Source organism: Aricia agestis, chromosome 3 (genome assembly GCF_905147365.1).
Source record: "Aricia agestis chromosome 3, ilAriAges1.1, whole genome shotgun sequence".
Lineage (NCBI taxonomy): Eukaryota > Metazoa > Arthropoda > Insecta > Lepidoptera > Lycaenidae > Aricia > Aricia agestis.
In genome coordinates this window covers 1,198,889-1,224,058 of record NC_056408.1, presented here as the reverse complement: position 1 = coordinate 1,224,058, position 25,170 = coordinate 1,198,889, and the positions used below count along the sequence as shown (strand labels likewise).

Sequence of the window (25,170 nt, the reverse complement as noted above, 5' to 3'; positions counted from 1 at the left end):
CCCATTTACACTCTCGCACTCGGGCCGCCTCGCTGTGTCTCGGCGAGAGTGTACAGCCGACATAACAATTTTTATTTTTACTGTTCACAGCTGTTGCTGTGCATGATCTTTGCTTCACGAAGAAAGTATACTGTCAGTGTCAAATGTCAATGTCACTTGTGTCAACCAATGTCAAAGTCAAAAATGGTTGAAATTCCAGATATTTTAGTGATTTATAAAATTTGGTGCATTATTGTAAATAAATATGCTTGAAAAACATGTTTCAATAAGAAATTTATATAGCAAGTGATATATTCCTGTTTAAAAGACATTTGACTAATAAGCAATGGGTGATAGCAGTGATTCGGAGGAGTTTTACGATGCTGAGGAATTTACACCTGTAAAGGGATCCAAGTAAGTTTTCTATGTTATTCTATGCTAGATAATTAATGTAACTACATTACCCCACCTAAATAACTATAGTGAGTGTCAATTTCCCGCCCTGCATGGGTCGACAAACTTTGGGAAAAGTTTTTACTAGTGTACATGTTTCTAAAACAAGTTTTACTAGGCCTGTTGAAATCAACAGATGTTTTACTAGTCCATTTCGTCCTTGATGCATATCGACAGATGATTACATGCCCAGTTTGTCATTGCAGTCAACACAAATGTAGGTCTCCTAGTTGCAGCTAGTGCTCTGATCTGTACACAACATAATGCTCAAAGTTAAAAGCATAAACTTTATAAACAATTTTAAGAAGTGAGTAAATTTTATCAGTCCAGCAGCCATTATTACAAGTTAATTTCTCAAGAATGTTAGTCTGATAAAACATACTTTACCAACCATACAACTATATTTAATGTGCCTGTATATTATGAAGTGGGGCATTCCTAGATCTTTACAAATTTTTATTTAAATTGGTTACAGAAGATCCTCCCTGTGTAAAAATATAAACTTGTCGGACATAGCAAATGCGGAGAAAGAGAAAGCAGTGGCTAATAAAGATGAACCCATAGCAGCCAACACCAGTCAGCCCTCGGAGACTTCTGAAGAGCAAGATGACAGAACTACCATCAAGAGTGTAAGTATTAACATAATATTTATTGGCATAAGGCCAATAAACAAAGAATAAACTACTTAACACCTCCATCGTGGGTATCGCAGGTACAATAGATTTTCAAATGTTATGCGGCAGCCGGCTGCCGCTTGGGGATTGATGGGTTAAATAGTTTATTCTTTATTTATTGATAACTCTTGAAATAAAGTAAAACTAGCTTAAAATTCTCACAAAGACTATGTTTTGATCTAAACATAAACAAAGAATATTTTATCTTAAATTATTTTGTAATTTAGTTAAGTGTTTTTATAATTTGTTGCATTACAATTTGATAAATTATGTCAAAAATGTAGTAAATCAAGTTAATAGGCTTGAGTTAATTTACTTAAAAAACAAAATTTCTTAAGAAAAAAGTTGTTTTATTATGTATTTTAATTAAAAATCTATTTTAAATTGCTGTTACAAAAATTTAACACATTGTAGGTTGTGCAAGGTCGTAAGAGGTTCCAAGAGCTGCGGAGATGTATGCAGACGGAGGAGGAGGACGATGCTGACCCGGCAGCTTTAATGTCTGCTCCGATGGAACATCCCTTCAAGTGAGTCTTAATTTTAACATTCAAAGCAGATGTTATTAAAATATCTGTTTTTGGCCATAGCATACACATAAACTAAGTTTTTTTATTGCATATAATATTATGCACAATTGTGTCCATAGACTTAAATCATCATTATAATATTATGATGAGTAGTTAAAGTAGTTTTTTAGAAATTTTCATCATTCTTATTACTATTAAAATAACTATACTTACTAAATTACCTCCATCATCAAAAAAGTGAGGCTCAGAATATCAATTGATTTATTTTTTAAGCAATTAATAATTTTTAATTTCAAATCATACAAATTTCGACATTTTATATAAAGTTTAGTCCCTCGAGTCACTGTTTTACCTCTTGTTACTCTCACATCTGTCATATCTATACTAATATTATAAAGCGGAAGAGTTTGTTTGTTTGTTTGAACACGCTAATCTCAGGAACTACTGGTCCGATTTAAAAAATTATTTCAGTAGTAGACTAATAGGAGCAGAAAAAAAAGAGGAAAATGTGGAAAAAACGGTAGGAAATATATTTGAAAGGGCTTATTTGAACACGCTAATCTCAGGAACTACTCCGTTTTAAAACATTATTTCAGTGGTAGATAGCCCATTTATCGAGGAAGGCTATAGGCTATATTTTATTACGCTACGACTAGTAGGGCCGAAGAAATATAGGAAAATGTAAAAAAAACGGGGGAAGTTATTTGAAAGGGCTTATCTCACGAACTACTGGAGCAATTTTTCTGTTATTTGGCACAAATAAGAAATAGACCACATGAAGGATTTTTGTGGGCTAATTTGTCTGTGAAATATCAAATTGGGCGAAGCCGTACGGAACGTCTATTTACTTACTTGCTCTCACATCTGTCATATTCCAGTAAGCACGCACGCGCCGTCTCCATAACAATTAGGCAGCTGCTGATCAGTCTCGTATTATTTAGGTCACTAATAGCGTACAAATAAATACCTTCAAATACACCTGTTTGTTAAATGGCTTGCTTGACTAGTTTTTAGTACTTTGCCATATAGGAATTGCATTGTTTACCACTTATTATTTTATACCAGTTTACAGTTGAGCCATCAGTCCATACTATTTAATATTTATATATTACTCTACTATTACTTTTTAGTTACTATGTGCTATTAGCTATATAATTACGTAATATTATTTCAGCAATTATGTGTAGTCAAAAGAAGATCTTGCCAGAATCAAACATTTTACCACAACTCACTATATTGGTGATAAGTTCCATCGAAATCGATTCAGTAGTTTAATCTAAACTATTCTAAACAATATTAAAAAGAAAGCAATGTAATCTTTTTACTTTACAATAATAGCAGACAATAAAAATAAAAAATAAAAATGTGTAGCATATCAGTTCTATGAATGAACTTAAACATTGTCTTCAAGACTTTAACGTGGGTAGTAAGGTAGGCAAGTTTGAACGTATGTTTTGATTGACTTAATAACCAGTTGGTACAGTGCATTCGGTATTGAAACTGGGTCAGATAAATATTAAATTATTACTCTTAAGTTCAGTTAAACGCCCGCGCGGTAATTCAAAGTAAGTTTTCACCATAAAATAATGTTAAAACTAATCATTATACAATTTTAACAAAATATGAATAAAAGTATTATGATAATAAAAATAGAAAGTGTTATGTTTTGCTTATGTTTGATAATTTCGCCGCGTTGCTATAAGTCAGGATGGCCGAGCGGTCTAAGGCGCTGCGTTCAGGTCGCAGTCCACTTCTGTGGGCGTGGGTTCGAATCCCACTTCTGACAATAGCTTTTTATCTTGTTTTTACTTTTTTTCTTTGTTATAAATATATTTTGGCAGTAAATTACTTTATATTTTTGTTTCAGAATAATATCTCACGACGCGATGAGCTTACAGAGTATGACGTCTTTGGGCAGAATAGGGAAGATACTGAGCGGCGTAACGGAATCACACCGTGAGTGTTAAATATTCATTATTTTCCGCACCAATATTTCCGCTATAATAACCTAGCACTTACACGATATGTGGATTAAATCATGTCTAAAATAGCGCCACAACATACGGCCTGCATAACAGATTCTAGCCAATGTAATATAGAGGTTTAATTACTAAATTGAAGCCTCTGAACCGCCAAATCCACTTCATAACATCTGCTTATAACTTTGGGGTTGATCGCAGATAATCAAAGGAAAAAAAGTCTTAAATAAGCTCATGTTCATTACTTCTTTAAAAAATACCTGCGATAGTTTATGTTGTTTTACGATATAAAAATTTAACTTTTTTTTCCAGCGAACATTCGGGACTGTATTCCACCGCCGTCCGCGTCCTCTCGGGAGCCGTCCACAGCCTCTGAAGATCCTATCCCCGTTGATAGAACTCCCACAGGTACTTAGTACTTACATTCATTATTATTTGTCAATCATCATCAACCCAATCCCTTTTAAAAGGCCGGCAACGCACCTGCAGCTCTTCTGATGTTGCGAGTGTCCATGGGCGACGGTAGTTGCTTAAACCACGTTGGTAGCAACGTGAAAATAATATGGTGATAAAAATAATTTCCATTATAATATTTTATGCAATAAAGAAGATGACTATTATACAGGCTGCAATTAAACCTTCCTGCCAAATTTTTTCCAAGGCTTAGGTATCATTAGAGTCCATTTAACAAAAAAAATTGGGTCTTTTTTTTTCAATGGCATATTTTATCCAATTTAAAATCGTTGCAGAACGGTCACTCGGGGAATGAGCGGGGGTGACGTGGGGGGGGGGGATATCTGTAACTATAGTTTGTGCGTTATAAGATGATATGGGTGACAGTTTTCATATTCCTTGCTACGGGTTTTTTACAAGAAAAAAAATAATCTAAATGTAATAAATTATATTCCATCTACAAAAACAAATGTTTCATATAAAAATTAAAAGTTGCTAAATGCTTACTTATTAATATAAAATTATAAATATTAACTGTGAAATAGGAGTATAAAATTATTGTTACGAAAACATTTGAAAAATGTCAGATGCATGAAACGGAACTTATGTCAATAGAGATTGACTCTGTTCAATCGAAATCAAATCGATAAAAAAGGGCGGCCATCTTAAATCGCCGGCACCACTGAAATGTCAGTACGAAATCGATTATTTCGATTGCAATTCCTTTACAATTGAATTGACGTGATCCGACTACATAACGTTAGTCTGTCAACTACCTAGGAATCAATTTCCTCGATGGTACTGTAACGTGCAGTATATGCAGTTATGCACATACGCAATAATTATGTTGTGTGTGTGCATCATTGACTTAAACATGTCAGGTGCCCCTTTAGTCTTTAGTTACTTAGTCTATAATAAGATTTCGTAAGGGCTTGTCGCCCTGCCGGCACCTATACTTACCTGTATCAGTGAACACTAAATCTTAACGCAATAAATGAAGTCCGATAATACTTTTATTTCATTAATCTCTCATAGGGCGCTCCCCTTACAGTACCTACTAGCTATTTTAGTCACGACTATAGTTCAAATTGTAATCGCACACCAAATAGTAAATATATGATCACCAAGCTTGACAGCTCCACCAAACTTGAAAATGCCTGATAAGTGACAACTGTGCCTGTTTTTTTTAATGGCTGCTTGCTATAAATAACCATAATAAATGCCAGTGTCAAGTATTAATGGCGAAAAAAAAAATTTTCGTATGATGTTTCTTTTGGCGAAATTGACTACGTGACAAAACTCTAGACCCCCTCCCTCCTCTCGAGCGTAGTATTTTGAAGACCCCCCTCCCCTCTAAATGTGTCACGTAGTATGGGTATGCTCCCTAACTAACATTGTGACACGAGATACATAAGATATTAATTTCTAAAGAAAGTGAATATAATTATTTCCAGTGCTAGCGATGGCGGAGCCCGACGTGATAGCGAGTACGAAGGCCAACAGCCTCAAACAGAACCGCAGCTCGTCGGCCGTAGTGGCGGTGTGCGGCGCGAGCGGCGCCCCGCCCCGCCCCGCCAGCGCCGCCGGCCCCGTAGCCCCGCCCAGGCGGAAGAAGAGAAGTAAACCCTTTTGACTTGAACATAAGATCGCTATTTCAATGTTTTGTTTTGATGATATCACGTATCCTACGTAATAACGAGTACCGACCCCGTAGCCCCGCCCAGATGGAAGAGAAGTAAACCCTTTTCAACTTGAGCATAGGAGCGCTTTTTCAATATCTTAATGTAGGATGATATCGCAATGAATGACAAAGAAAAATATTATGTGTTGTACTATAACATCACTGTCTTACTCACACCTATTAAGTTAAGTGGCGCGACACGTGATATAAAGCATAATTTGCCGCGGTACGGCGCCGCACGGTAATTTCGTAGTTTCTGGTTTTTGTAGGCCTTTCTCATTAAATGGTTGCCTTTGCCGTAGAATTTAAAAGCGTCTCCCAACGATTCCAAACATTTTGAATTTTTATTTTATTATTATTTTTATTTAAGGGACGGTCCTTCAAGAGGAATTTCACTATTATCCCTCCGCAGATAAGCTACACGGGTCGCAGTCGCTGTCCGCGGCGGAGGACAACGTGAGCGTGTGCACCACGGACACGGACGAGCTGTACCGCCCACACGTGCCGCACGCGCGTTTGGAGTCGCTGCACGTGCAGGTGACGCCCCCCGCCTACCTCCATTATGCTCCCCCCACTTCACTCTTATCCAGGGCCCGATCTAGCTATTTAGCCGCTTCGGGCATATAATTGTCGCCCCCCTTTACAAAGAGAAACTATATAAGTTATGAACTAGTTTTTTAGGGGAAAATTGGGGGAATATTTAAGTAAAATACTTAAATATTTCCACTATCCAACCTGAAGTAGTTTGAAAGGTAAAATTCTCATGTTTCGGTGGTGGATAGTAATGCCGCCCCTCATTTTTTGCCGCTCTGGGAAAATGCCCGGCTCGCCGTTTCTCCTGCTCTGTTCTATCCACTGTCTATTGGCATTTGCTATTGGCGCTATGAAAAATTTTAAAAAATGTTATGACAGTTTGGAAGCTGAAGAACTCTCACAACTCAATTAATTAAAATGTTATTGTCCTCCCAAAATAATAAAAACAGATAGAATCTAATAATATTAGGATAAGGACATTGAAATGATGATTTAAATGATGAAGGTGCCAGACAACAGCTACCAGCATTACCGTTGTGATGAATCATAAAAGACACAATTTATGCTTGTAATCACTACATAACTTGCAGCCGCCGCTGAACAGTTCCGCTCAGTGCATGCTGCCGAGCCCAGCGAGCACCATCGAGTCACTCACCAAGGAGTTCCAGGACTCGCTCGAGCTATCACACTCTAAATATGGTGAGTAGCATGAGTACTATCTGAGAAGTTGAATCATAGGCAGATGGGGGATCTACGTAAATTGGTCGCGTTATGTCAAACCTATACGTGGGAGAGCCATGCTTCGGCACGAATGGGCCGGCTCGACCGGAGAAATATCACGTTCTCACAGAAAACCGGCGTGAAACAGCGCTTGCGCTGTGTTTCGCCGAGTGAGTGAGTTTACCGGAGGCCCAATACCCTACCCTATTCCCTTCCCTACCCTCCCCTATTCCCTTCCCATCCCTACCCTCCCCTATTACCCTATTCCTCTTAAAAGGCCGGCAACGCACCTGCAGCTCTTCTGATGCTGCGAGTGTCCATGGGCGACGGAAGTTGCTTTCCATCAGGTGACTCGTTTGCTCGTTTGCCCTCTTATTTAAAAAAAAACCTATCCGACAGATCACAGCTATCATTGAATTGACATGATCCGACCAATTGACGTAGATCCGTCAATTGCCTATGAATCAATTTCTTCGATGGTACAAGTACTGAAGGAATGATTTTGATGCCTGGAGTGATCGTATAATCAGCAAACGGCCAGCGCTTGGAGTGTTTTGATGTTTTATTGAAGTCAGTGCTGAAAGTGCCAATCGATTATAATATGCTCGTTTATAGTATCGAAAAGTTTTCAATTTTTCGATACTATATCTCAATCAAAAAAAAAATCATAAGGTAAATCTCAAATCCCCGTTTTTATCTTTACCCAAATGTCTACCGAGTACACTAATTAAGAGACTGAGCCGAATATTATTGTGTTCAGCTGCGGATATGGAGGCGAGCGCACGCTGGGAGCGACACTACGACGAGCCCGATTCCGCACGAGGTGAAACATACAAATAGACTATAATTAAATTCGCTACCTCTTTCTTTATAACCCTTTCTTTTAAATCTTTGTAACTTCTTTCGCTAACGATGTAGCTCAACCTTTCATTCATCAATTGGTGCTTTTTTTTCTTTTTTGCGTTGCATTTTTATTGGCTGTTTCTAAAGGAATGTGAGAGTCCTTCTTCATATATTATCAAAGCAGGTGATGGTATTGTTATTATTGTAGCTAGCTATAGTTTAGAGAAACAAAAACAAGCAATCGATAATAAGAAGTGCGGACACTATTTTTACATACGCTAGAATCGTTTCAAGTTGTCAATCGCTAAACGTGTTCAGCAAATCTTGCGTGTTAAGGTGTTTACATTGATGTTGTAGAGAGCGCTGGATTATTTATTTATTTAAATATATTGTTCTGTTTTATTCAATGTTTGTACACTTTATTGTATGTTTTATTGCTTTGTGATTAAAAGTTACCGTTGTATCTCAGGGGAGTATACGCCGCGTACGAGCGAGGAGGCGGGGCGCGGCGGCGCGCGCACGCACAGCGAGACCCGACCCGTACCCCCACAACACAATGACAGGTATAATATATTTTATTTCAAAAATTATAACTTAATGCTTTTACTTTTATATACCGGATAAGCATTACAGTGCAACTGTGTTATTCTGAATACGGTACATATATTTTAACAACGATTCACAAACTGTAGCAGCAGCCGCAGCAGCACGGGCGGGGGTCGCGCGCGGCGGCGCTCGGCCGGCGACTCGCCCGCGCGCGCGCCGCTCTCCGACTCCGACATACTCACGCGCGTCACCGTGCTCAACCTCGACACCGGTGAGTCACGACCCTAATTTGGGGAGAAATGGAGGAAGTCACGTTTGTGATTTTAAGAAGAAATATCGCCTCAAAATCGCGATAAAATCGAGGATCTAGCACTTGATTGAATGAAACATTTTCCTCTTTTGATATCAAAAGAGGAAAATGCTTTTAAAGGCTAATGACTATTTTTCTAAATTAAATTTTCTACGTAATTTTCTAGGAGAGCGCATGCCACTAAGTGAGGCTGAACACAAACTACCGCAGTGCATCAACCCGCTCAGCCTGCACATCATGCGCCTCACGTCAGAGTACCACGGCCGCGCGCCAGACGATCACACCAGGTATGTTGATACAACACCAGCAATAGCGGTGGCATTTAACGGTACGCACGCACACATGCGTAAAGAAGTAGTGGTCATATTTTGTTGAAAGACTAGCAGCAAAAACAGCCATCGTCGAATTAGTATTATGTAAATTACGTAGCCGTAATTACTCAGGTGTGAATATTTTGCACCTCAACTATGTCTGCTGTCAGTCACTTCTGCCGTCGTATTGCACGCACGCTCACACGTGTAAATAAGTTGTTCAACTACATCTGAAGTCACCGTCACTTTTGTGTTAAAACATTTTAAGGCGACTTGTCGATGTAACACAAAACATTTTTTGTCAGTACATTTATCAGCAAACACAGATAATAATCGCCGAGCACACGCATACGCAAACGGAACCACGCAATTATTCGAAATAAGAACGTCCACATGGTGTTTAAGTATTCGGTGCGAAATAAACGACTTTCTGAATAATACAAATAACTGATACAGTACAATAATTTAAATTATAGTCACGCAATTTAGCTACGAAGATCCAGCTAGAATTGTCGGACATTTTGCAGTCGTCAGAGCAAGTGTAGTCGGGCGTGGCGGGCGCGCGCGTCGCTGAGTCTGACGTACGGGCTGCGGCGCTCGCCGTCCGCGCCGCTCGGCCCCGCCCTCTCGGCTCTTAGCATCGACACTAGGTTTTTTTTAATTTATTGACAGCTGGATACTAGTCCTTTGCATCGACATTAGGCTACAGCTGGGGTTGCCAGCACAATATAGCCTTTTTTCTTAATAAAGAGCTAGATGCTAAGATTTGCTCATTTCCTTTAGCAATAAAAATATTTAGCGTCTGCTAACTATTAAGTAACTATTCAAGGTCTGCTGCTGTGTCTGTCACGTGACGTTTCAAATGTGCCTGACAAAGATAAGCAGACCCTGTATAGGTATTTGCTTTGTAAATATTTTTATTAGTAAGGGGAATAACGTTGTTTATATGGTTGCCAGTTTGTATCCTGTGGTCCCGTGCGTGTTGCCAGCATATAGGCTTATATTATTTTATGGCTGGTAACCTTTGTTCGCCGATGTTTAGGTGTAGGCTTTCAGTGTTGTATTGGGCTTTTAGCAAGAGTACTCAAATATTTTTTTATAATTACTAATTAGGTATACTTTATACCGTGTTATGTAAATAAGAAGTGCTTGTTAAGTTTTTTGAGACAGTAAAATGTCTTATTACCAAAAAAATTAATTTGCCATAGATCGTTTCCTTATTTTATGCCTGTGACTGCCTCGTGCGTAATTTCAGGTGTCTTTTGCATTATTGTTACTGCATACAATAATTAAATTTGTTATCTGTGAGCTTTCTTAATGTATGTATTTGTGTAATAAACGATTTTAATGTGTGCAAATGCGTCAGAACACAGGAGGTTAAAATAAAACTTATTTTTAGGGAAAAATTCAAGCCGTCCTGGATGCAATTGCACCTATTATATTTGTATGCCTGTCGCCTATGTGTGGCATCTTACTCATCCATCTGCTGTCCCTTTCATTTGCAGGGAGACAGATGAGGAAAGCGAGAGTGTTTGCGCGGGAGGCGCCGACGACGAGACGAAGGACAGCAAGCGCGAGCCCGACAAGCATACTACTACCATCCGAAAACGGACTGAAAAGTGAGTAGTGCGGGGAGTGGGGTGACAAGAAAAGGTGTGCGGAAGATGGGGTGTGGCGAAATTAGGGTGTGGGGAAAATGAGGTGTGAGGTAAAGGGGTATGGGGAGAAAGGGGTGTGAGGAAAAAGGAGTGTGGGGAAGATTGGAGAGTTAAGAAAAGGCGCAGCGGAAATGGGGTGTTATGAGAATGGGGTGGTATAAACAGGAGACTAATGTTGTATGGCCACTCAGGCCAGACATGATATACGGGCATAGAGAAGCTGGGATCGCTTATGATTTATGAACTACATTATACAATTATTATACAGAGTGTAACAAAAGTTAGTGATAATACTTAAGGCAGTGTATGTGTCCCTTGTATAGAGGTAAATTCTGTGAATGAAAGAGCAATTTTTTCTTGTGATTTGTGAAAGTATCATCACCTAGTTTTGTTACACCCTGTATACTTCAGTAAAAGTGTTGGTTCAGATAACACAAGGTCTATTTAATCACTACACTTTCATAATACACTTTATTAACACAAGTTGGTGTACAGTTTGAAGCGCGCGGAACTAGTGAAGTGTCACTCGCAAGACAACATCAACATCAGGTGACGGAGTGACTAACGATTTGGCTTTTTGGTTTGGACTTAAGAGATGCTTCATATGTCACATCACATACCGTACTTATTAAGTTTGGTAAAATCAATTACAGACAACAAAATGTATGCATAATCTGTAATCTATAGGTATCTTATTTCTTTAAACGAGCAATAGGCTACTTGACCTAATTTTTTTCTTCATGCTTATCACTTCTTAATCATTCATTTTCACAAAAAAACTAATATTTTAATATTTTACCTAGAAGAAACCCATAAAAACGTTGATTGAAAAATATGCCTTATATATGGCGCCGGAAACACTGTCCGCCATAGTGTGACGTCATACGTTTTGTATTTTAGACTCTCGTTATTGAACATTTTTTTATGTGCTAAATATACGAGTCTAAAAGTGCCCAAAAATTATAAAAGAATTAAATAAGAAATTAGAAATAATTTGTAATGTTGGAAACTTTTGGAGAAAAGTTTTTGCCATTTCATTTCCCGTCTACAATAAATGGAGATAAAATGTAAAACTGATGTTTTATTTGAATTATTCAAGAAAATATATTTTACAAATCTTTCTAGGCTTATTCTTATTATTTATGTACAAATAAACTTAAATATAACGAGCGCGATAAATAAAAGATATTAAATTACGAGTCTGATGACGTCACATCCAAATCGGAAGTACCGCAAAAGCGTTTTCGTCAGTATAAATCCTATTTTCATAAAATCATATTTTCAAATCGACTTTATATATCAATCATAAGCTTTTATTTGATGATAAGGGTGAAATACGGTTTCCTAGGCCAAGCTCTACTAGAAATATGCATATTTTGTTCAATAAAATTGAATATAGGTCAAGTAGCCTATTCTTGTTTAGTAAATAGGGCCTTCGGGGGCGATAAATCGATCTAGCTAAAAATAATTTTTAGAAAATGTCATTTTGTTCGTGTTTTATCGAATACCAAGCAAAGCTCGGTCATATAGCTAGTAAGTTTAAGTATTAAGTATACTCCGTAATACATACACTTTGATATAACATTAAAATAAAGCTTATTCTTAACATTTATAATGCTACCGATTAAGATGTTACTTATTCACCGTTCATTGAGGGTTTTTTAATTTGAATTCGCGATCAAAATACATGGACAGTAATACAGTATGAATGAATATGAGCGCGCTGCAAGGTCTCTGATCTCGCTATCTCTGATATCATAGATCGTAAATTAACTATAAAATATCTGTGATTTATTTTACCAAACCGTATAATAAGCTGTCTACACTTGCAGTAAGACAGCCCGCAAGGGGCCAAGAAACTGTTTAGCTAGAACTTTTTCCTATTTATTTTCCAACAAAACAATGAAACGTTGTACTCACTCTATCCTTAATCCTCGTTTCTCTACTCTAATGGCTAACCTGAGGAAATGATTGATTTATAATTTCTTGACTTAACTGGTTTTTAATTCATTTTATGTCTTAACATTTTGTAAATATTTGACATTTCTTTTAGGTAAAATGTCTTCTTACATTGCGATGCGAAATGGATTTTAAAGTTTTAGTGTCAATTTGTAGAATATGAAGTTACTTGTTAAATAGAATTGAACAGAATTCTTATTATGCTTGCTTTTGGAATATTTAGCACGATTTTTTTAACTAATTACAAAGCTTGATCATTGGACATTAATATTTTATTAGATTACTTTGCAATTATTATGTTCCATCGGTAGACAACAAATAGTTAGGTACTATTTCGACACTCTTACACGTAGACAAAAGTAGAATAATTATTATGTAATATTACTGGTGTTAAAAAAGTCTAAAGACAAAATATGATTTCCTAACGATCCATGCATAACTGTCTCTAGTCTCTACTTCTTTTAAACGAACGTACAAAATTAAAGACTTTTCAAATTATGTTTCATTATGATGTTCCTAAAAATGTATAAAGGCTTGCCTGCCTAGACTTTAAAACCCTAAGTTTGCTTCTAATACGTCTTTATTTGAATAAACAATATTTGACTCGTTCTTTTAACATCACTGGTAGCGCTTCCAGTGAAAACTCTGTGACGCCACCAAGTAAGGCTTTGGTTTGCTAAAATGTATTTATCGTCATATTATGTGTTTTACTGTTTTGTATAAACAACGGTGATAATTTCTCTTTAACTGTATTGCGGCTATATGACGATACAATAGGAAACAGAGCTTTAGAGCGCTTACAGACGAACGGCACTTGTCGACACGACGGCACTGTCATCGATGCCTGTCGTCGATTGCCGTCGACAAGTGCCGTTCGTCTGTCAGAAACCTTAGAGCTTTTTGAATGATCAATAAAATTAACTGACCCAGTGAGTTGACCTCTCATCGTTCGTCCCTACCATATTTTCATTTCCTGACTTATGACGTATCGCAGGCTAAAGCGGTTCTTCGGCAGTACGGTCAAGCGTACCGTGGACGCGGCGCTGTCTCTCGCGCAGGAGGTGTCTGCGGCTCGGCATAAGGAGGACGTCGGCGATATCCCCGACCTGGTGCACGGGGAACACAACATCAAGCTGAAGGCGTCCAACTCGCACCGCGGACCTTACGACTTCGATGGGATTAAACATGTGCAGGTACGCTGGTAGTGGGGTCAATTCAGACCGCAACGCGACACGTACATGTATTTCTAAAGTATTGAACAGACATCATGCAAGTCTGCCAAGTCCGTACTAATTTAGAAATGTATCCACGCGCCGCGTTTCGGTGAATTGACCCTGCCGAAACCGCACTATAGCGACACGATCACACGACACTTCACGTTCCATAGAACTGAGGGGTTAGTTCGAGTTTTATTCGATCATACGCATCGAGCACGTTAACGCGGTTTTTATGGAATCAAAGCAGTATCCACGTTAGCCAGTAGATGGCGCTGCTTTTATTCCATATAAATTCGCGTTAACGTACTCGATGCCTATGATCGAATAAAACTCGCACTAACCCCCCTGACGTTTGTGAAACTTCCGATTCACGTTTGTAAAACGTCAGTTCTATGGAACATTAAGGGCCTGTTTCACCACTTCCTGATAAGTGACGAATAGGCTATCCACCAATTAACTTGACAGATTAATTATGGAGAATCTGTCAAAAAAGTTGTGATTAGCCTATTCGGCATTTTATCAGAAAGTGGTGAAACGGGCCTTAAGTGTCGCGTTTTATGATAACTTTAATTTGACTAGGATTTGGATAACCTCCATACATTTTCTGTCAAACTAGCTTCTTTAATACAAAGAAATGCTTAAATGTCTCTGAATGCAACCCTAAGAATTGTTGTCTGCCGCACGATAATACTAATCGTCAACGTTTTATTCCTTTTGCTAAAGCTTGTAGCACGACAAAAAACGTACCGCAAAGAGATGATATTTTGTGGGTTACAAAAACTGTGTAAGTTGAGAACGTTCCGTAAATCCAAATCGGTTCGTTTGTGTGAACTCGCTAAGTGCACCGATTCTATTAAATCTAAGCCCCAATTTCACCAACGACTGTTAAAGATAACGCTCGAATTAGTATCACGTTACCTCTTTCGCTTTTCTTGCAAATGAATGAGATGAATGAAAGAGATGACATGAAAGGGATTAGCCGGATACGTATGACGAGTCGGCCCCCAGGTTGAAATCGAAACGAAACATATATTTTAATATTGGCTTGATGTACGAACACGGTTTATGTACTTTTCGCGGCTGACTTCCGGTTTGTCCTGGAGATAGAGAGCAAAACATCCGTATGATTAACTATTACTGAATGTGAATCCCTGAAACTAATTAAGATAAATAACTAAAAGTTGCGCGAGGTGTTAGGTTACATTACAGAGTATATTTTGTATATATATATACATTTTTTTTTCAATAAAATTCACACTTAAAAATAAAAAAATAATAAAAACATGTTTTTTTTCTATGTTCCCTCTGAGTTACAATCACGAAATCAATATATGTTATACTCCTTTGTATCATCCATTACCTATAAAAATTGCAGGAAAAAAAAGTTGGTGCAACACAATGAAAAAAAAGAAAAAATGATTTCAGTCTTATGGTACACCACCCCTGTATTATAAGATGCACATTACCTCATTGTTTTTTAGATTTGACATTGTAAATAATAGCTTAGTTTTATTCCCTCTTTTTGTTTACACTTAGATTTAAGATTTCATATTAGTAATTCCTATTGGAAAATGTTTATCTTGTGTCTCATTTTTATAATATTGCTGTCCCTTTCGCACGGGAATGTAGTGTGTTTCACACAATTGTTATTGCTGTCTCTTTCTTGCATAGTTGCACTCGAACTATTGTTGTCTCTCTTTTACATGGCTTTGTTTTACATATTTTATTGTTTATTTATCTTATAAGAATGTTTGTTTACCATTGTATTAGCTTATAAGAATCCCATTTGATGTCATATTATGTGTAAAATGTTATATTTCAATAAACGGACTGCATTCGTTCGACAACAACCGATAGAACCCCACGGGCTCTAACGGTACAAATTTCATATATAAACACGCACTTTCTCGGTGCATACACATTCACTTCCGACAAGCCAAGCAGATGCATGCGTAAGCCCTGCTCCACCACACTCCGCTCCAAGCAGTACCAAGTTCACTCCTGTGTTTCCTTCTCGTCTCCTGCACCTCCTTCTCCAGGAATCTTCCATCCGGCATCCTTCACCCTTCAAGATACAGTCCACTGCTCTGCCACCCGGCGACCACGGCCCCGCCGAGTTTGTCGTGTCGCCAACAACTGGTCCTTCAGAAGCCGGATCACTGCGTCAGCTCGTGAAGAAAGAAGCTCGCCCTGAAGATTGCAGCCAGCCCTGGAGAAGAGAGAAGCTCGCCCTGAAGACGGCAGCCCAGTCCCGGAGAAGAGAGAAGATTGAAGAGAGAAAACACAGGAGAAGAGACGAAGCCCCTGCAGCCAAGGCCAACGTCTACCTTCTGAAGAAAGAAGAAAGAAACAAGTACGCGCGAGTGTTGGTGGTTGGCTTTGCTTACCTCCACCGATTACTTGGAAGCAATCCTCATTAACGTGCGTGGCCACCTAGCGGTGTTAAACGGCCCCTGCAGAGCGCACGGAAGCATTGTGGACGACCTGACGCCTCCACACACCTACCCAGGTGAACAGTCAGACCCCGCCGGCACGGTACGGTAACGCTCTGGGGCCACAAGTTGGCACGCAACGACGGGTGCGGACATTCCTCCCGCACTCTGATGCACCCGTGAGCGCCCGCGCCCTCTACCGGGAGGTTCCTACCTTCCTGTTCCCTGCAATCCTATTCCCGGTTCGGCGTCACCGCGGTAGCAAGCTGACCGGGCTGTTAGTAGTAGGCTCGGTAGGTCGCGTTACGTATAGGTAAAGACATTAAGTGAAGTGAAAGTGAAAAGTGTTAGTTTTAAGGTTAGGGCCCCTCGTGCGCAATGGAGAACGCGCGTGTGTTGCGCTCGGGCAAGTCCACGCCCTCGCGGGAAGAGACGCCATCGTCAGGGCAGACCACGACCCACGAGACCAACACATGGAGCAGAGGCACCGGCGTTGAAGACACGACGGAGAGCAGCACGCGTACCGACGCTAGGGCCAAACTAAATTCAGTACCCGCACAAATCGACAACGTAGTCGAAAATGTAGGAAGTGCGCCGGGCACTATAGTTAACGTCCCCGGGGACAGAGCGAGCAGCAAATTATCCGCGTTGCAGGCCGAATTAGAGTATCACAACTCCGAACTAGCACGGGCTAGGGCGGCGTCCGCAGCTGCCATGAGTCGGCTGGAAATAGCTAGGATAGAGCTAGGAGAATCCACCGACGCGGACCAGCCACCCAGATCGAATAAAACCCGAGTTGAAGGCTGGATCTCGGAGCAATGTGTTAGGCCGTCAACAAGCGCTCAAAACCCGGGACGAGACCCGCGTCCGACCGAAAACATCGAACCGCGCGCCGGTAACACGTCGCTTAGCGACATGACATTGCTAGCCAACGCGATAGTTCAAGCGGTCAATTCGAGTAGGTCGGAAGCGACGCCTAAATTCATTCATGAGTTGCCCCACTTCGACGGAACAATTACGGAGTGGATGGCGTTTAAATCCGTTTTTAATGACACCGCGGATATGTTCTCGGACATTCAAAATGTAGCTAGGTTAAGAAAAGCATTAAGAGGCGCGGCCCGCGAAACAGTTAGAGCTTTGCTATACACAGTATCGGACCCGTACGAAATAATAGATACGCTAGAACGGCGATACGGCAGGCCAGAACTACTTATTCTCTCCGAAATCGAAAACATAAAACGTTTACCCCGTATGACGGAAGATGGGCGCAATGTTAGTAGTTTCGCGAGTAAAATATCAAACACGGTAGCGGCCATAAAGTCACTTAACCAGCCACAATATTTGTATTCTCCCGAGTTAGTGGGTCGAATAGTCGACAAGTTAAATATTATTTTAAAATATAAGTGGTACGAGTTCAAATCTGAACGACCCGGAGCACCGGAGCTCGAATTAATGGCTAGATTTTTAAACATTATGGCGGATCAGTGCGGCGCGATGTTCGCGTACGAAACAGCTAGGGAGGAAAGGAGAGGCAAGATGAAACCTCGCGCGGTAAACACGACTCGCACACGGACTCATAGATCGACGCGTTATGATAGCGATAGTTCCTGTGATAGATCAGATTGCGAAGTCACGTACGAGCCGCGTAATACCGTAGCAGCCGCGTTCAAACCCTCAGCTAAAAAGGCCGAACCATTCAGGCCGAAGCATCGCACGCCGCGCCCCGCGACAGAGGCGCCACGCTCCGCGACGGAAGCGCCGTCAAACTCGTCCAATAGAAATAATTGTCCCGTATGTTCAGGCTCCCATACGACTATTAATTGTGCAGATTTTATTAAACTTAGCGTATCGGAAAGATGGGACGCAGCTAAAAATAGTAAACTTTGCTTTAGATGTCTAAATAACTCGCACGGGCGAACTTTCAGATGTAAATATATTCCGTGCGGTATAAACGGTTGCGAAGCGTCTCATAATAAGCTATTACACGGCAGCGGCAGTGCAGCGCCGCCCGCAAGCGGCAATGTTAGCTCAATAAATCACGTTCGTGCGTCAAACACCTACCTCAAAGTAGTGCCGGTTGAGATAAGTGGCCCAGTGGGCACCACCGCTACATACGCCTTGCTGGACGAGGGCTCTACATTGACCCTAGTTGAGCGTACGGTAGCGGACAGTGTAGCACCCAGGGGTCGCAGCCAGCTACTTAAGTTGGAAGGGGTAGGCGGTAACCAAATTGACGACCCCGAATCGTGCAACATATCGCTAACAATCCGCGGCGCGTGTAGTCGAAATCTAGAAAAAATGAACGCAAGCACGATTAGTAATTTGAACCTTACGCCGCAGTCCGTAAGCAAGGACCTAGTTAGACAGTGCAGCCACCTAGCGGAATTAGAAGACGAACTGTGTTACGAGCAGGCTAAACCTACGATACTCATCGGCCAAGATAACTGGCACTTAATTACGTCTCGACAATTACGTATCGGAAATAAGGGTCAGCCAGTGGCGTCGTTAACTAAATTAGGATGGGTCCTGCACGGGCAGGACGCAAGCTCGCGTAATTTAAATAATATTCAGTTCATAAGTCACGTAAGAACGTCGCAGTCCGAGGATCCCGCGTTAGAATTGATAAGGAATTATTTTAGCATAGAGTCGTTAGGTATAGAGCCGCGTAAACCTAAAGCGGATCCGGACGAGCGCGCGTTAACTGTTTTAAATAGAACTTGCAATAAAATGAACGATTGCGATCGGTATGAGTCAGGCTTATTGTGGAAAACCGACAATGAAGTAATGCCGAATAATAAGAAACAAGCCCTAAGCCGTCTGTACAATCTAGAGAATAAATTAGATAAAAACTTAAACTTGAAAATAGAGTATTCGAAACAAGTAAATAACTTGCTAAGTTCGGGTTACGCAGAACTAGTGAGCACCCCAGCCACATCACCTCGCACCTGGTACTTACCTCATTTTTCAGTGGTTCATCCCCAAAAAGGTAAGGTGCGACTGGTTTTTGACGCTGCGGCTAAATGTGGGGGAAAATGCTTGAATGATGCGCTACTAACCGGGCCCGACTTATTGCAGTCGCTTTTCGGCGTTTTAGTTAGGTTCCGCGAAGGAAAAATAGCAGTAGTAGCAGACATCAAAGAGATGTTCTTACAAATAAAAGTGATTGAGTCGGATCGCGACAGCCTTCGTTTTCTGTGGCGAGGCGACGATAGAAACATCCCCCCGCGAGAATACCGTATGACCTCGCTTATTTTTGGGGCGGCCTCATCGCCGTGCGTGGCCATTCATGTTAAAAATAAAAACGCGCAAAACTTTAGTTCAGAGTACCCGAAGGTAGCTAAAGCTGCGGAACGGAACTTTTATATGGACGATTACTTGGACTCATTCGACGACGCGGACGAAGCCAGGCAAGCGGTCAATGCCATGTATAGGATTAACTTAGGCGCTTCGTTCGAGTTACGCGGTTGGGCGTCGAATGTGCCCGAAGTAATAAAAGACGTTTCCGATAAGCGAATTAGCGGCGCGACGACTTTAGGAAAAAGCGATACAGAGAGGACTTTAGGTCTCATTTGGAACCACGCTCGCGACACTCTAGGATTTAACGTGAACCTCAGAAACACGCCATCTAGTGTAATTTCAGGGGAAATTTTACCCACCAAGAGGCAAGTCACTAGCGCCGTCATGTCGGTTTTCGACCCGTTAGGATTAGTTTCGCCGGTAACTATGGTAGGTAAGTGCCTCATTCAGGAAATATGGCGTAGTGGCGTAGGTTGGGACGATCCTATAACTAAGGAACACCACATTACGTGGATGTCGTTTATTAATAATTTAAACTTGCTGAGGACTTTCGAAATAGAAAGATACGTACCTGCCCCGCCCTCTGGCGAGGGGGAGTTACACATATTTTGCGATGCTAGCGAAAAAGTTTATTCGGCCGCAGTTTATTTCGTTAGCATGAATAATAACACAAAGACGGCTAGATTAGTTACGGGAAAGGCGAAAGTAGCGCCGTTAAAACCAATTTCGATACCGCGATTAGAGTTGCAAGCCGCGGTTCTTGGTTCCCGCTTAGCAGAGTCAGTAAAACGGGAATCTGACTACAAAATTACAAAGTCGTATTACTGGTCGGATTCAAAAACGGTATTAGCTTGGATTAGGTCCGATCCGCGTACTTTCAAGTCGTTTGTCGCGCACCGGCTAGCCGAGATCGAAAGTACAACGACCCCGGCCGACTGGCGATGGGTGCCGAGCGCCGACAACGTCGCGGACGACGCTACCAAGGGCATTCCGGTGAATTTTAGTTCGACACACAGATGGTTTACAGGACCTAGCTTTATTTTAGACGACCCCGCGACATGGCCGTGCGAAAAGCGGACCGCAGCTCCCTTACCCCCTTCAGGGGAGGAGAGAATAATTAAGCAGGTTCACGTCTGTGTAGACCATGTAAATAACGATTACTTGCCTAAAGTTGAAAGGTTTTCGAAGTATAAGCGCCTGGTACGCGCTGCTGCCACCGTCTTGCTCTCGGCTGAGGCATTTAAAGCCAAATTGCTCAAGAGAAAAGTAAATACGGAAATCTCTCCTGATCACATCAGACTAGCAGAATTGCTGCTTATCAAGAGGAGTCAGAACATCTCGTTCGCGGACGATATAAAGACGATAGAGGCTGGGCAACGACCTCCGAAGAGGTCCCCCTTTCACAAACTTGCTGTGAAACTCGACCGCAGCGGGATATTATACCTCGATAGCAGAGTTAAGGAAGAATATAATCTGCCTGTCCTACATGCGAAGGAAGAATTTACCCGACTGTTAGTGCATCACACGCACGCAGTATTTAACCACGGCAATCACCAAACCGTGATGAACGAGCTCCGACAGCGCTACCACATAATTGGACTACGCAGCATCCTTCGCTATATCTCGTCTGATTCTCGTAAGCAGCCAGGAATAAAACGTTTCGGTGCTTGCGCACGAGGGGGAGACTGTAAATAATAGCTTAGTTTTATTCCCTCTTTTTGTTTACACTTAGATTTAAGATTTCATATTAGTAATTCCTATTGGAAAATGTTTATCTTGTGTCTCATTTTTATAATATTGCTGTCCCTTTCGCACGGGAATGTAGTGTGTTTCACACAATTGTTATTGCTGTCTCTTTCTTGCATAGTTGCACTCGAACTATTGTTGTCTCTCTTTTACATGGCTTTGTTTTACATATTTTATTGTTTATTTATCTTATAAGAATGTTTGTTTACCATTGTATTAGCTTATAAGAATCCCATTTGATGTCATATTATGTGTAAAATGTTATATTTCAATAAACGGACTGCATTCGTTCGACAACAACCGATAGAACCCCACGGGCTCTAACGGTACAAATTTCATATATAAACACGCACTTTCTCGGTGCATACACATTCACTTCCGACAAGCCAAGCAGATGCATGCGTAAGCCCTGCTCCACCACACTCCGCTCCAAGCAGTACCAAGTTCACTCCTGTGTTTCCTTCTCGTCTCCTGCACCTCCTTCTCCAGGAATCTTCCATCCGGCATCCTTCACCCTTCAAGATACAGTCCACTGCTCTGCCACCCGGCGACCACGGCCCCGCCGAGTTTGTCGTGTCGCCAACAGACATTATGTAGTTGGTTTTAAAGCTTCAGTGGAAAAGCATCCTAAGTTCATTCCTCGCTTCACCCTGCTTGCCGTTTTAACGATATTATTGTTACGGATTTGGAGAGAAAGACCTGCTGACTCTCTTGAAGACTTTATTCACTAAGTCTAAATCACACAAGCACACACTAGGTCACAACACTTAGCACTAAGTCCAAACATTAATCACTAGGTCCAAACACTGTCCTAGGTCGTAGCCAAGTCGCATGTTTCACTGGTTCAGTCACTATTGATCACTTGTTGTCGCCTCGAAGATCGCTCAGATCGAACTGACTCGCCGGGCCTGCCTGCGGCTTTTTATATGGCGAGACGAATTCCAGAAAGTTTCCGATTCACGTAAACAAGTAAACAAGTAGAACTTTCTAGGAGGCTCGAGCATGTACCACCTAGCGCCATCTAGTTTCGAGTAGGGGATTTATGTGTAGTGTGTCCTATAATCATTTTCGCTGGTTTGCCGCTAGATGGCACCACATGTCCGTATACCGTGTACCGTAACATTATGTTCTGTGACAGGAGATGGGGTCCGGTCACACGGGCGCGGTGTGGTGCTGCAAGTTCAGCGGGTGCGGGCGGCTGCTGGCCACCGCCGGCCAGGACCGCCTGCTGCGCGTCTGGGTCACGCGCGACAGCCACCACATGTTCCAGGTATACTGCCCCTTACTAAAGTTACGCAGCGAATGACTATCAAGGTTGCTAGTTTTTCTATAAAATGACATTTCCAATATGTCAGACAGAGATAAGGAGACCTCGTACTGTAAATAAAGATTGCAAGCGTCTAACGTCCCGTGTTGTACTCTCGCAGGAGATGCGCACGAAGTATAACAAAGAGAAGAAGGCGTCGCCGTCGCCGAGCACGGAGTCCCTGCGCGGCAGCCCCGAGCCCCCCGGCGCCCCGCCGCCCCCCGCCGCGCCCTTCTGCCCGCAGCCCTTCGCCGTGTACGCCGGCCACACCTCCGACCTGCTCGACGTCTCCTGGTCCAAGAACTACTTCCTGCTGTCCTCGTCCATGGACAAGACGGTCCGCCTGTGGCACATCTGCCGTGGCGAGTGCCTCTGCTGCTTCCAGCACATCGACTTCGTGACCGCCATCGTGTTCCACCCGCGCGACGACCGCTACTTCCTGTCCGGCTCGCTGGACGGCAAGCTGCGCCTGTGGGACATCCCCGACAAGAAGGTCGCCGTCTGGAACGAGGTCGACGGCAAGACGAAGCTCATCACCGCCGCCAACTTCTGCCAGAACGGCAAGTTCGCCGTCGTCGGCACCTACGACGGCCGCTGCATCTTCTACACGACCGACCAGCTCAAGTACCACACGCAGATCGACGTGCGCTCCACGCGCGGGAAGAATTCCACCGGCCGGAAGATCTCCGGCATCGAGCCGATGCCGACCGACGACAAGATCCTCGTGACATCCAACGACAGCCGCATCCGGCTGTATGACCTACGCGACCTGGCGCTGTCGTGCAAGTACCGCGGGTACGTGAACGCGTCGAGCCAGATCAAGGCGTCTTTCTCGCACGACGGCAAGTACATAGTGAGCGGGTCGGAGAACCAGTGCATCTACGTGTGGAAGACGTGCCACGACTACGGCAAGTTCGCGTCGGTGCGCCGCGACCGCAACGACTTCTGGGAGGGGATCCGCGCGCACGGGGCGGTGGTGACGTGTGCGGTGTTCGCGCCGGCGCCCGACCGCTACATCCGCGCCGCCGACGAGCGCGAGCGCGCCGAGCGCGGGGACCCTCCCCCCGACGAACACGACGACCAGGAGGACCTGGTTAGTTACTTTTTTTATTTAGGCTTTGTTTACTGCCATTAGGTTTTTCGCCCATATTCTTTTTTTGTCTCTTTAAAAAAAACCACACCTCTAATTTTTGTAATAATATATCACTAACGAAAAATTCACAATATATTATAATCTATGTTGTCTTTGTCTGTCAGACTTTTTTGACACAAAATAATACGATGTCTGTTACAGTTTATATTTTATTATTAGCTAAGTAATCTTATGTTATTTGATACTAAATCTTCCCTTACAATGTCTACTCAATTTGCAGAAGGCGGCGGAGGGCGGGCTGGTGTCGCGCTCGCAGACCGGCCACGTGCTCGTCAGCGCGGACTTCAACGGCTGCATCAAGGTGTTCGTTCACAAGGCCAAGCCCAAACACTCCTCGCTGCCCGCCTCCGCGCTCGCCTGAACGCTGTGACGTCATGTGACCGTCGCGAATAGCCGCGTACTGATTGAGCGAGCAGCCTCGCGAGGCAAATCCTCGGTCGGTCAAGAACGCACGCGCTGCCTCGCCCGAGCGTGCCGCGGCCCGAGCCGAGCGTTGTCGGTTGTTCGGGATACGTTTGCCGCGCTCAATCAAGACGGTAGTTATTTGCCTCGCTTATTCGTTGCCTCTTAGTTGTGCGTTTCGAGTTAAGTCGTCAGTCGTCATTCAAGCTAACGAGCTCGTTGTGACGTCACGCTTAGCCGCTTGACGTTCGCTAAAACCTTGTGACGTCATCCAAATCTAACACGTTAGACCCGAATCACACCGAAATGGCAGCATTTTCAGTGTCATATGATTTTAAACTTTATCTTCATTATTGGTATACGTAGTATCGCTTGAGAAACTTGGAAAGTCTCGTGGCCGTCGCCGCTGCGCTGCCATTTCGGTGTGATTTGAGCCTTACGCTTCCCGCCTAATGTTAAATTAAATTGTCGTGTTGTGATTATGTAATGAGTGGTTTATTCGTCGTTAAATTAATTGTAACGTTACTTTTTCCATAAATTTTATCAATGTCAATTTTTCAACTATTCACCAACATGACAACAGTTTTGAGGGTATTTTACGGGATATTTTGTATATTATGCGTATGTCCAAAGTAATTATTAATTATGCCATATTTGTAAGTCATTATTGTACGCCAGTATTTAGTTCCTAGTTACGTTGCGCATCACAATACGTTCATATATTCAATTCTGAACAACAATATTATTCTTATTTCATGTAAAAAGAGGTGCACAAAGCTTATTGTCTACCACCACAGTCCACAGTGTATTATTTTTTATTTATTTTATAATTTACAAAATATAAAAGTTAAAGAAATATTTTGTAGAAACTTAAAAATTAAAAATGAAGAAGCATCTGGTAGAATGTTAGAAAGAGACGCAACTATTGACTGGTGCCTCTCGCTCGGTGAGCGTTTGAGAAACGCGTGGAAAGAAACGTATCTTTATAAG

The 25,170-nt window shown here is 42.1% G+C and overlaps 1 protein-coding gene and 1 non-coding gene across 5 annotated transcripts; both read left to right on the top strand.

The window, feature by feature from the left end:
• The first annotated feature begins 200 nt into the window (after positions 1 to 200).
• LOC121725715 (WD repeat-containing protein 44) lies at positions 201 to 24,522 on the top strand. 4 transcript variants are annotated; one of them, XM_042112777.1, is made up of 18 exons: positions 201 to 393; positions 908 to 1,061; positions 1,521 to 1,633; positions 3,501 to 3,589; positions 3,925 to 4,020; positions 5,520 to 5,684; positions 6,159 to 6,283; positions 6,871 to 6,979; positions 7,761 to 7,823; positions 8,313 to 8,406; positions 8,536 to 8,660; positions 8,866 to 8,986; positions 10,516 to 10,629; positions 11,164 to 11,217; positions 13,622 to 13,820; positions 22,458 to 22,589; positions 22,747 to 23,718; positions 23,999 to 24,522. In XM_042112777.1, the coding sequence occupies exons 1-18, from the start codon at positions 326 to 328 to the stop codon at positions 24,137 to 24,139; spliced, it is 2,934 nt and encodes a 977-aa protein (XP_041968711.1). In that variant the 5' UTR covers positions 201 to 325; the 3' UTR covers positions 24,140 to 24,522. The 4 variants fall into 4 exon arrangements, with proteins under 4 accessions (XP_041968711.1, XP_041968714.1, XP_041968713.1 ...); XM_042112780.1 differs by lacking the exon at positions 5,520 to 5,684; XM_042112779.1 differs by lacking the exon at positions 7,761 to 7,823.
• Positions 3,336 to 3,419, top strand: Trnal-cag. Its single transcript has one exon. It is a non-coding gene; the product is annotated as a tRNA-Leu (tRNA).
• Positions 24,523 to 25,170: the final 648 nt, after the last annotated feature.

Bases quoted from the DNA above. Each gene is read 5' to 3' on its own strand.
- LOC121725715 (XM_042112777.1), top strand. From the start codon at position 326: ATGGGTGATAGCAGTGATTCGGAGGAGTTTTACGATGCTGAGGAATTT. The intron at 6,980-7,760 runs GTGAGTAGCATG...TATTGTGTTCAG, and splicing joins GCTATCACACTCTAAATATG to CTGCGGATATGGAGGCGAGC. The intron at 13,821-22,457 runs GTACGCTGGTAG...GTTCTGTGACAG, and splicing joins ATGGGATTAAACATGTGCAG to GAGATGGGGTCCGGTCACAC.